General features: G+C 47.4%; 3 protein-coding genes across 3 annotated transcripts; 2 read left to right on the top strand and 1 right to left on the bottom strand.

Annotated features, from left to right (window-relative positions):
* The first annotated feature begins 772 nt into the window (after window positions 1-772).
* On the top strand, window positions 773-8127 carry LOC128253665 (putative helicase MOV-10). The gene is made up of 5 exons (XM_052982260.1): window positions 773-863; window positions 4406-4442; window positions 4500-4642; window positions 4696-5567; window positions 6431-8127. Exons 1-5 carry the CDS (start codon window positions 835-837, stop codon window positions 7954-7956), a joined length of 2607 nt encoding a protein of 868 aa, XP_052838220.1. The 5' UTR covers window positions 773-834; the 3' UTR covers window positions 7957-8127.
* LOC128253666 (general transcription factor 3C polypeptide 3) lies at window positions 1070-4099 on the bottom strand. The gene is made up of 2 exons (XM_052982261.1): window positions 2313-4099; window positions 1070-2061 (listed from the first exon to the last, which is right to left on the bottom strand). Exons 1-2 carry the CDS (start codon window positions 4059-4061, stop codon window positions 1204-1206), a joined length of 2607 nt encoding a protein of 868 aa, XP_052838221.1. The 5' UTR covers window positions 4062-4099; the 3' UTR covers window positions 1070-1203.
* LOC128254014 (putative helicase MOV-10) lies at window positions 7990-11525 on the top strand (the record flags this gene model as incomplete). The annotated part of the gene is given in 3 exon segments (XM_052982778.1): window positions 7990-8310; window positions 8312-8885; window positions 9748-11525. Coding segments are annotated over 3 exon segments (2421 nt in total), but the record flags the coding sequence as incomplete, so codon positions are not given.
* Window positions 11526-11641: the final 116 nt, after the last annotated feature.

Raw genomic sequence — 11641 nt, 5'->3', positions numbered from 1 at the left:
AATGTACCTTCTTCTGAGATCTTAAATAAAGAGATATTTTAACACATACTGTATTTACTAGTACTTCAATATAAATTGTTGAAAATAATGTTAATGAAAATTAATATTTAACTTTGGACACAGGACAAAAACAATTAATTTAATAAGTAAGCATGTTATATACATTGTTAACTAAAAAGGAAAATACCTATGATGATAAAACATAATAATCATTTATATTAATATATGTACAATCCTAATTATTTAAGCACATTCTTTGTGCACTTTATCTAGACACCACATAATATCTTATTGTTGTCAGAACCATTTTTTCAAATGGTCGGTCATCTCGGTTTCATTTTTATCAACATAATTATAATTGACGGCACTATTAAAATGAAAAGTTAATCCTTAACCAGCTGAATAAAAATAAAAGATTACGAAACCCTTGCTAGATTTTCGTTTTAATCTCTTAAAGCTTTCAAATAAAACCGAATACTCTTAGATCAATAACATTAGGTGACTAATTAAGTGTCATGGAAGGGCTTTCATTAGACAAAAGTAATGGCCCCTATTATGACTTGGCTACAATTGCAATAAATAGGAAATACTATTGATTAACTTGTTTTACAGAGGTCTGTTTTAACAGAGTTCTAAAAATCTTTTAGCCTGCAGCACTGCACATTAAATTTTCAACTGATAAGAGAGTGAAATAATGGTAGTCCCCTTTCTTGTTCTTCTGACGGTATAAAGGCGACTGGTAGCTGGGGCTTGATTTCAGTAGTGAATAGTTCTTCAACTGCAAAATAAAAAAGTTTTCAAACAATATAAAGTTTCTTAATTTTCAAATTTAAAATGGGATCAGTTTTGGATAAAAGCAATTGGTGAGTGATAGTGGTTTTAGAACCTATTGCTTCCTATATACACACAATGGGGAAACAGTGCATTTAAGAAAGGTTCTTATCTCTGCAGTTATAGCACAAAGAAGCTCCAGAACTTTCTTCTAAATTAGTCACTTAAAAAAAAAAATAGTATTTAATTTAGAAGTGCTTAAAAAAATGTTTAACCTAAAATTATGAGGATTTTAATAATTTGATTCCCTTAATTAGTTGTGCAAAAGCGTTTTCAATCACTTCATTTTTTATGCTTATGAATACAAAGCTATTTACACCATTTGTAATGCTCAACCTCATAGTTGAAATCGTTTTATATAGACATCACTGATTAGACCACACAGTAACGCATCAGATACTGGCGTGCCTTCCACTTGTTTCCGTTGGCTCGGTAGATCAGGTGCAGGTTGAAGGCCACCTCGTGCTGCAGTCCCAGCGTGGACTCGTGCTCGGCAATCAGCGGATGAAGGGGCACGGCCAGCGCCTTCTCATAGAACTCCACGGCCAGGTGCAGGATGTTGGCCTGATGATAGATGCGTCCTATGTTGTAGTAGATCTCCTGCTGGGCGGCGCAATCCGAGAGCTCGTGACCAGCGGACCGCAGCTCCTTGTAGCGCTGGGCAAAGGCCACCGCCTGGGCCACAGAGGCTGACTTACGCAGCACCTTCTTCTGCAGCGACAGCTGGTTGAAGGCCACTGCAATGCAGAGGGCCACCAGGGGATCGGGATTTTCGCGCAGTATGGGCATGTAGATGTTCAACGCATACTTAAAGGAGGCGCAATTCAGATGGTAGTGCCCCTGGAAGATGCGCATCGGCTTGGTGTCCACCGGATGGCGTTGCATCAGCCGCCGCATGTAGCGATAGTAGCGCACCTCGTCGCCCTTCTGGATCATCAGCGACAGCATGTTCCACAGATTCGTCTGGCTGGGCTGCTTGGCTATCAGTTCCCGCAGGTACGAGAAGGCTATGGCACAGTCGTCGTTGTAGTAGCAGGTCAGCACCATTATCCTCTCGATCTCATGGTGGTAGTAGGTAAATCTCTTTGTCGTCACCATGGCGAAACATATCTTCTCGGCGGCACTGTGCATGCCATGCTTAAAGGCCGTACGCACCAGTTCCTGGAAGAGATTGAACTCATCCTTGACGGTCAGATCGGAGGCCTCAGTGGCGGCACTTTTGCCAGGATCCTAATGAGAGAATTTTTATTATAGGATTTGCTTTTTTTTGATTTGCATTAAAGTTAAGGGGGAGAGGGCATAATGTCTCAAACACGATGTGTCTAAAATTCTATTGAGGGTAGTACAATACCAATAGTATAATTAATTTTCAAACCTTTAAGATGTTTTTGAACTGTTTCATCAATTTCAATCACAAAAATTGGGCTTTTCTTACACAAAATAACCCTACTGCCCTACTGCTTAAGCTGCTCTATAGTCACCTGTAGATCCTGCTCCGCTGAATTATCCACCGCCTTGCTGCGCATCTGGATGATGGTCTTCAGACTCTCCGAATTGTAGGCACTGCCTCCATTGGCCGCCGCCATCATCTCCTCGCGGTTGTACAGCTTGATGGAGTGACGACTGAGCAGGGCATAGCCCACGTCCAGGAACTCCTCGATGCGCCCGATCTGCTGCAGCATCACACACCGCTCGTACAGCAGGCGGGCAATGAGCGGTTGGCCCTCGGCCTCACCTGGCTGCTCCAGTGCCTGGACAGCCTCCTCGTGCCTGCCCTGCTGTTTCAGCAGGGCGGAGAGGGTAAACCGTGCATCGTAGCAAAAGGGGGCCAGCTGGACCACCTTTTCGTAGCTCTGGATGGCCTCGTTTGTGCGGTTCAGCTGACGCAGGCACTCGGCCTGGCGCAGCCACACAAACGCTGGACATTCGACGGTGTCGCCATCCGTGATAGGACTCATTAGCGCAATGGCCTCGGCGTACTTGTGCTCCTGCATCAGGGCCTCCGTGATGTCCATGTACAGCTCCACCCGATCCGCCGTCAGAGTGATGTGCTCCTGGACATTCTGGATGAGGTAGCCCAGCAGATGGTGGGCCCGCATGTGGATGATGCTGACGCACAGCTTGGCCCGCAGCTCGGGCACATAGTCGTCGGGGATCTCGCAGAAGAATATGAGTTCCAGACTCTCCTCCTGGTCGTTCTCCAGCTCGAAGTTGGTGCGCTCCCTCAGGCACCTCAAAACCTTGGCATACTGCTTGTTTAGGATCAGTAGCTCTAGGTAGATGTTGATGTCCTCCAGGGTGAAGCGGGCCCCACACACGCTGTACGCCCCCTCCATGGCCTCCAGGGCCAGGGTATGCTTCTCCAGGACGTGGAAGTAGCGGGCCACATTCTTGGCCGTGTTCAGGCACATCTTCCACTCCTCCGGCGGCATCAGGGGCAGCATTTTCAAGTACGTGAACATGGAGGCATTGGTTTCGCCCATCTTCTGCAGCAGTTGCGCCTTCCGCAGACGCAGTTGGTAGACCTTGGGCAGCATCTTGATGGCCTTGGTGTAGATGAGGCGGGCACGGGCCAGGTTGCCCTGCTGCACGAGCAGATCGGAGACTCGGATCCACATGTCCCGGTCCTGGGGATTCAAGTGGGCGGCCAGGGTGGAGAAATTGAGGAACTTGACCTCGTCGCGGTTCTCATAGATCTCGGCCAGCGTGTAGAAGGGTTCGCTGGCCAGCGGGTTCTGCCGGATGATCTCCATGCAGATGCGCTCGGCGGTTTCGAAGCGTCCGTAGACAAAGCTCAGGTTGGCCTCGCCCATCAATCCCTGGAGGGCTGTGCTTAGCTGGCTCTTGCGAAATCCACCGCCACCTGTGGAGCGCCCACTTCCTGAAGGCTGCTGCTCCTGTGACGGTGGCTTCGCCTGTGCCGCAGAAGTGCGAGGCTGCTCCACGGTAGGAGCCACCTGCTCCTCCTCCTCTTCATCTTCGTCGCTGGCTTCCAGCTTGGTGCAAAAATCAGGGAACTCCAGACATTGGACGCCTTGCACATAGCGCTTGATTAGAGCTCCCTCCTCCTCATCCGCCTCGAAACTGCGACGCTCGCCATCGGCGTCGCAGTCGATAATGTCCACCACACGCAGTGGCTCCGTTTCCTGGAACTGCTCCAGCTCGTTCTCCGGCACATCATTGCTGTCTATTTCCTCTATAAGGACCTCGTTTGATTCCGAATCGGCCATTTCAGCCGGTTTCCTTTTTTTGGTAAACAAACCTTCGAATTAGAGGTGAAACAAAATCAGTGTTGCAGGCTGTTTGTTTTATCAGTGATGCCCATCAACATCCGCATGGCTATTAATTTTGTATTAGTTGTACAATGGATTTCCCATATCAGTGATGCCCATCAGAGCACTGCTTGCACAAATAAATCGATCTTATTTATCGACGTTGCCCGCGAAGAAAGGACAAGTTTGGTCCATCTCCAAAAAAGCAACGGAACTTAAAGTTTGTTATTCTCGGAAAAGCCATTCTTTCTTAGTTATTGCCTCTTCACTAATGTGGTTTAAACTGTGACAATTATTTTTAGCAACGAAACAATGAACGGCACAGAGAACTTGGAATTGGTAAGTAATGTTTTACAGTTGATAAGTGGTACTTGGATGTAACTATGGAGTTTACAGTTGGATCTCCAGTTGTCGCAAATAGCTCGCTACGCAGATCATTGGCTTAAAGAGAACAACACTGGCTTTCTTTTGGGACCAAAAGCCGTGGCAAGTGACGATCCGAATGCCAAAAAAGATGAAACTTTGGAGAGACAGAAAAAGTGAGTTGTTTTTGGTTTCTTCCAGAACTTAGCCTCATGCCAATCCTCTCCAGACTTCTGGCACTGATGCAGAATCTACCGCATTCTCCGCCAACTAAAGAAATGCTAGAAGCCATGACCACCGAATTTACGGACACAGATTTGACCAACAACAATAAGGTATTCGAGGAGTACCTGGCCACCAGGCGGCTGGAGTTTTACAATGTGTGCACCGTGATGCAGACACTATTGAGCATCGAGGATCTGAGCACTATGCAGCTCTATGCCCAACTAATCCAACCGGATGTGTCTGTGCAGCGCGTTTCCAAGCTGAGGTACAAGATTGCCCTTAAGAACACAACAGGTGTAAACGCTGAGGACGTGGTGGCCCCCAACTTGGACGACGTGGTGCTGGTGCCCAAGTCCAGCCTGCTGGCCTCGCCACTGCCCAAGCCACTTGTGCTGGCCCTGCTGCCACATGCCCACGAGGTCCTAAAAATGAAGGATCCCAATCGCCGCCATGTGGCCAGTGTGGAGCAGGTTAGTCGCACCACAGTCCACATCCGATTCAGCCGTGGCAGCAATCCCGGCGAGGAGGTCCTTATTGGCCAGCGATTCTGTGCCATAATCCGCTCTAGGCGCACTCCCTTCCGCTACATGTACCGCGCCCTAAAGCTGCTCCAGGAGAGCCCCTTGATACGCCGCTACCTCTTCCCATTTCCCGGCTGGTTGACTCAAATGCTGGACCGATCGATGATCGAGATGCACAACTGCTCGACCCTGCCCATCTGGATGCAGGTGAGGCCACCACCGGAGCCTGCTGCATCGGCACCGGTCTCGCTGCTCAATTCCACCATCAATTCCAACGCGGAGCAGTTGCAGGCGGTGCAGAGAATTGTCGCAGGACCAAATCCCCAGGGACCCTACATCGTGTTCGGACCACCAGGTAATCAATCCGGACATATGTACAACCCCAGTTCGCTTCAGATACCTTGTTATTAATATACTATTCAGACCATAAATTTCCAATAATTTATAGGGGGGTTCCCCATAATTCTTCGCAGACAGACAAATCATCATCATCAACAGACCATATCCGTGGTATAAATTTACTACAAATTTCCATGCTCAAATTTCTTTTAGATATTGACAAACTTTTAAAAATTTTGTGGGGGTTCCCATTAATGCGTATAGACTACAAAAATTGATCTTAAGATGTATGCAAGTAAGAAACCAACAAGCTCAAAATGAATTATTGTTAGAACTCCAAAGAGATGCGTTTTGTGCATCAATACCCTTGATTTAAACATACAAAATTTGGAGGGGATAAGAGGAATTATAGATACATTTTAAACAATTTTTAACAAAGTTCAGGAAACTTGTCCAGAATTAACATCATCTACGACTGAAAGAATTTCTACTGCATTGAGTGGAAACACTCGTTTTAATTGTTTCAATTTCATAAATTTGATACATGCAAGTGCAATTTTTACGCAATATATATACCTATAAATAAAAAATCTACAAAACTCATATTCAGAGGATTACAAATTATATGAACCTTATTAAATTTACTTGAAAAACTCAAAAACATTCCAAATTTGTAATAAATTCGGATTTTTGAATTTCACTTCCTTAAAAATTTCACCAATCCAGAAATCTTTTCTACTTCAGAAGCACTAAAATTCAATCAGAGATTTACGAGTTCAATTAGGAATTTATCATACATTTACTAGAAAAACGTTTGTAAATCCTTAAAGATTTCTTAACTACTTTACCGTGTTTACTAGCTCTTCTTGTATCCCTTAGGCACTGGCAAAACCACAACCATTGTGGAGGCCATTTTACAGCTGCGCCTTCAGCAACCGCGAAGCCGCATCCTTGTAACCGCCGGTTCGAACTCGGCCTGCGACACGATCGCCTTCAAGCTGTGCGAGTACATCGCGTACAACAGCCGACTCAAGGAGCACTTTGCCCGGCAGGAGCAGCCCAAGCCGGATCACCAGTTGATCCGCGTCTTCTCGCGCTCCATCCACCACAAGGGACTGATGTCGGTGCCGGCACTGCTGCTCAAGAATTCCAACTGCTCGAAGAACATTTACGAGCACCTTGGAGTTTCGCATGTACTTGAGTACGGCATCACGGTGGCCACGCTCTGCACGGTGGGACGTCTGGTCAGCGACAACCTGGGCAAGCACAACTTCTACAGCCACATCTTCATCGACGAGGCGGGTGCGGCCACCGAGCCGGAGGCCTTGATCGGCATCATGGGGATCAAGCAGACGGCCGATTGCCATGTCATCCTGTCCGGTGATCACAAGCAGCTGGGCGCCGTCATCAAGAGCAATCGGGCGGCCTCTTTGGGTCTGAGCCAATCGCTGATGGAGCGACTCCTCCGCTCCGATTGCTACAGGCTGGACGAGAATGGAAACTACGATCGCACCCTGCAGACGCGACTGCGTCGCAACTATCGATCCCATCCGCAGATCGTGCGCATCTTCAACGATCTCTACTACAACGGAGAGCTTATCCCTCAGGCTCCGGCTGCGGAGGTTAGCTTGGCGGCCCACTGGAGCCTGCTGCCCAATCCCTCGTTCCCCATAATATTTCAGGCCACCCATGGAAGGACCGAAAGGGAGCAGCACTCCACCAGCTCGTACAATCAGCTGGAGGCGAAAGTGCTTTGCTGGTACGTCAAACGCCTGATTGACGATGGCCTGGGCAGGGGAAATAGAGTCAGCCAGGTGGACATAGGCATTGTGGCTCCGTATACCGCCCAGGGTAAGCTAATCACCAAGCTGCTCCAGAGCCAGGGGCATCCCCAGGTGGAGGTGGGCAGCGTGGAGACCTACCAGGGCCGCGAGAAGCCCATTATCATTGCCAGTCTGGTGCGATCCTTTGCCAACATGGGATTCATGCGCAATCCTCGCCGGGTGAATGTGCTCCTCTCAAGAGCCAAGTCACTGATCATCCTGGTTGGCAATCCAGTCACGCTGCGTCATCACCGGGACTTCAAGTCAATTATCAATAGTTGCAAGACGCAGGGCACATATCTGTTCAAGAAAAAGAACTCCCAGGACAGGCCCATGTTCCTGCCCGACATGGATGAAGAGGAATCCTCCGATGAGGAGTCCAGCAGTGAGCTGGAGGACGACGAGCTCACTCCCTGGTATGCCAGGATGCCAAAGGACATAGACGACGATGCTATAACTAAATTAATGGCCCAGTTGTCTATACAGAAATCCGATAAGATTGTGGTTCACTCAAATTTCCTAAAAGCTTGTGCAGCTGCTCCAAAAGAAACAAAACTGAAACTGAAGGAATTGATAGTTTAGACTTAGTTATAAGCTACGATTAGATTAAGTTAAACCAAAACAGACCAGAAAAGTTCAAAGTATTATCAAAGTATTAATCTACCGCATTCTCCGCCAACTAAAGAAATGCTAGAAGCCATGACCACCGAATTTACGGACACAGATTTGACCAACAACAATAAGGTATTCGAGGAGTACCTGGCCACCAGGCGGCTGGAGTTTTACAATGTGTGCACCGTGATGCAGACACTATTGAGCATCGAGGATCTGAGCACTATGCAGCTCTATGCCCAACTAATCCAACCGGATGTGTCTGTGCAGCGCGTTTCCAAGCTGAGGTACAAGATTGCCCTTAAGAACACAACAGGTGTAAATCGCTGAGGACGTGGTGGCCCCCAACTTGGACGACGTGGTGCTGGTGCCCAAGTCCAGCCTGCTGGCCTCGCCACTGCCCAAGCCACTTGTGCTGGCCCTGCTGCCACATGCCCACGAGGTCCTAAAAATGAAGGATCCCAATCGCCGCCATGTGGCCAGTGTGGAGCAGGTTAGTCGCACCACAGTCCACATCCGATTCAGCCGTGGCAGCAATCCCGGCGAGGAGGTCCTTATTGGCCAGCGATTCTGTGCCATAATCCGCTCTAGGCGCACTCCCTTCCGCTACATGTACCGCGCCCTAAAGCTGCTCCAGGAGAGCCCCTTGATACGCCGCTACCTCTTCCCATTTCCCGGCTGGTTGACTCAAATGCTGGACCGATCGATGATCGAGATGCACAACTGCTCGACCCTGCCCATCTGGATGCAGGTGAGGCCACCACCGGAGCCTGCTGCATCGGCATCGGTCTCGCTGCTCAATTCCACCATCAATTCCAACGCGGAGCAGTTGCAGGCGGTGCAGAGAATTGTCGCAGGACCAAATCCCCAGGGACCCTACATCGTGTTCGGACCACCAGGTAATCAATCCGGACATATGTACAACCCCAGTTCGCTTCAGATACCTTGTTATTAATATACTATTCAGACCATAAATTTCCAATAATTTATAGGGGGGTTCCCCATAATTCTTCGCAGACAGACAAATCATCATCATCAACAGACCATATCCGTGGTATAAATTTACTACAAATTTCCATGCTCAAATTTCTTTTAGATATTGACAAACTTTTAAAAATTTTGTGGGGGTTCCCATTAATGCGTATAGACTACAAAAATTGATCTTAAGATGTATGCAAGTAAGAAACCAACAAGCTCAAAATGAATTATTGTTAGAACTCCAAAGAGATGCGTTTTGTGCATCAATACCCTTGATTTAAACATACAAAATTTGGAGGGGATAAGAGGAATTATAGATACATTTTAAACAATTTTTAACAAAGTTCAGGAAACTTGTCCAGAATTAACATCATCTACGACTGAAAGAATTTCTACTGCATTGAGTGGAAACACTCGTTTTAATTGTTTCAATTTCATAAATTTGATACATGCAAGTGCAATTTTTACGCAATATATATACCTATAAATAAAAAATCTACAAAACTCATATTCAGAGATTACAAATTATATGAACCTTATTAAATTTACTTGAAAAACTCAAAAACATTCCAAATTTGTAATAAATTCGGATTTTTGAATTTCACTTCCTTAAAAATTTCACCAATCCAGAAATCTTTTCTACTTCAGAAGCACTAAAATTCAATCAGAGATTTACGAGTTCAATTAGGAATTTATCATACATTTACTAGAAAAACGTTTGTAAATCCTTAAAGATTTCTTAACTACTTTACCGTGTTTACTAGCTCTTCTTGTATCCCTTAGGCACTGGCAAAACCACAACCATTGTGGAGGCCATTTTACAGCTGCGCCTTCAGCAACCGCGAAGCCGCATCCTTGTAACCGCCGGTTCGAACTCGGCCTGCGACACGATCGCCTTCAAGCTGTGCGAGTACATCGCGTACAACAGCCGACTCAAGGAGCACTTTGCCCGGCAGGAGCAGCCCAAGCCGGATCACCAGTTGATCCGCGTCTTCTCGCGCTCCATCCACCACAAGGGACTGATGTCGGTGCCGGCACTGCTGCTCAAGAATTCCAACTGCTCGAAGAACATTTACGAGCACCTTGGAGTTTCGCATGTACTTGAGTACGGCATCACGGTGGCCACGCTCTGCACGGTGGGACGTCTGGTCAGCGACAACCTGGGCAAGCACAACTTCTACAGCCACATCTTCATCGACGAGGCGGGTGCGGCCACCGAGCCGGAGGCCTTGATCGGCATCATGGGGATCAAGCAGACGGCCGATTGCCATGTCATCCTGTCCGGTGATCACAAGCAGCTGGGCGCCGTCATCAAGAGCAATCGGGCGGCCTCTTTGGGTCTGAGCCAATCGCTGATGGAGCGACTCCTCCGCTCCGATTGCTACAGGCTGGACGAGAATGGAAACTACGATCGCACCCTGCAGACGCGACTGCGTCGCAACTATCGATCCCATCCGCAGATCGTGCGCATCTTCAACGATCTCTACTACAACGGAGAGCTTATCCCTCAGGCTCCGGCTGCGGAGGTTAGCTTGGCGGCCCACTGGAGCCTGCTGCCCAATCCCTCGTTCCCCATAATATTTCAGGCCACCCATGGAAGGACCGAAAGGGAGCAGCACTCCACCAGCTCGTACAATCAGCTGGAGGCGAAAGTGCTTTGCTGGTACGTCAAACGCCTGATTGACGATGGCCTGGGCAGGGGAAATAGAGTCAGCCAGGTGGACATAGGCATTGTGGCTCCGTATACCGCCCAGGGTAAGCTAATCACCAAGCTGCTCCAGAGCCAGGGGCATCCCCAGGTGGAGGTGGGCAGCGTGGAGACCTACCAGGGCCGCGAGAAGCCCATTATCATTGCCAGTCTGGTGCGATCCTTTGCCAACATGGGATTCATGCGCAATCCTCGCCGGGTGAATGTGCTCCTCTCAAGAGCCAAGTCACTGATCATCCTGGTTGGCAATCCAGTCACGCTGCGTCATCACCGGGACTTCAAGTCAATTATCAATAGTTGCAAGACGCAGGGCACATATCTGTTCAAGAAAAAGAACTCCCAGGACAGGCCCATGTTCCTGCCCGACATGGATGAAGAGGAATCCTCCGATGAGGAGTCCAGCAGTGAGCTGGAGGACGACGAGCTCACTCCCTGGTATGCCAGGATGCCAAAGGACATAGACGACGATGCTATAACTAAATTAATGGCCCAGTTGTCTATACAGAAATCCGATAAGATTGTGGTTCACTCAAATTTCCTAAAAGCTTGTGCAGCTGCTCCAAAAGAAACAAAACTGAAACTGAAGGAATTGATAGTTTAGACTTAGTTATAAGCTACGATTAGATTAAGTTAAACCAAAACAGACCAGAAAAGTTCAAAGTATTATCAAAGTATTATCCTCTAGAAGAGAAGTCGTGAAAGAACAAAATATTCTAAGCCGTCGCTAACAGAAGTTCTTGTATTTTTTCTTAGTATAAGTTTCTGATAACAATACTTCACATTAATGCAGTCTGAGACTACGTTACGAAGAAGAAAATACCCTTGATACTCCATTTAATGGCCTGCGAATGAAGAAAGAAAAACATTTGATTTAAGATTTATGTAAGAATTGGACCTGTTAAATCCAAACGTATGAGTTCTCATGAATGTTAAGTCAACTTCGACGTTTTAAAGTTTTTTATATTCTAC

Source organism: Drosophila gunungcola (assembly GCF_025200985.1).
Source record: "Drosophila gunungcola strain Sukarami chromosome 2R unlocalized genomic scaffold, Dgunungcola_SK_2 000004F, whole genome shotgun sequence".
In the NCBI taxonomy this organism is placed as follows: Eukaryota; Metazoa; Arthropoda; class Insecta; order Diptera; family Drosophilidae; genus Drosophila; species Drosophila gunungcola.
Note: the sequence above shows the minus strand (reverse complement) of the source record. Positions and strands in the feature narration are given on the sequence as shown.

Excerpts from the sequence above, each read along its gene's own strand:
- LOC128253665 (XM_052982260.1), top strand. The coding sequence starts at position 835 with ATGGGATCAGTTTTGGATAAAAGCAATTG. Across the intron at positions 4,443-4,499 it reads GCACAGAGAACTTGGAATTG|TTGGATCTCCAGTTGTCGCA; the intron begins GTAAGTAATGTT and ends TGGAGTTTACAG. Across the intron at positions 5,568-6,430 it reads CATCGTGTTCGGACCACCAG|GCACTGGCAAAACCACAACC; the intron begins GTAATCAATCCG and ends TGTATCCCTTAG.
- LOC128253666 (XM_052982261.1), bottom strand. The coding sequence starts at position 4,061 with ATGGCCGATTCGGAATCAAACGAGGTCCTTATAGAGGAAATAGACAGC. Across the intron at positions 2,062-2,312 it reads CAGCGGAGCAGGATCTACAG|GATCCTGGCAAAAGTGCCGC; the intron begins GTGACTATAGAG and ends TTCTCTCATTAG.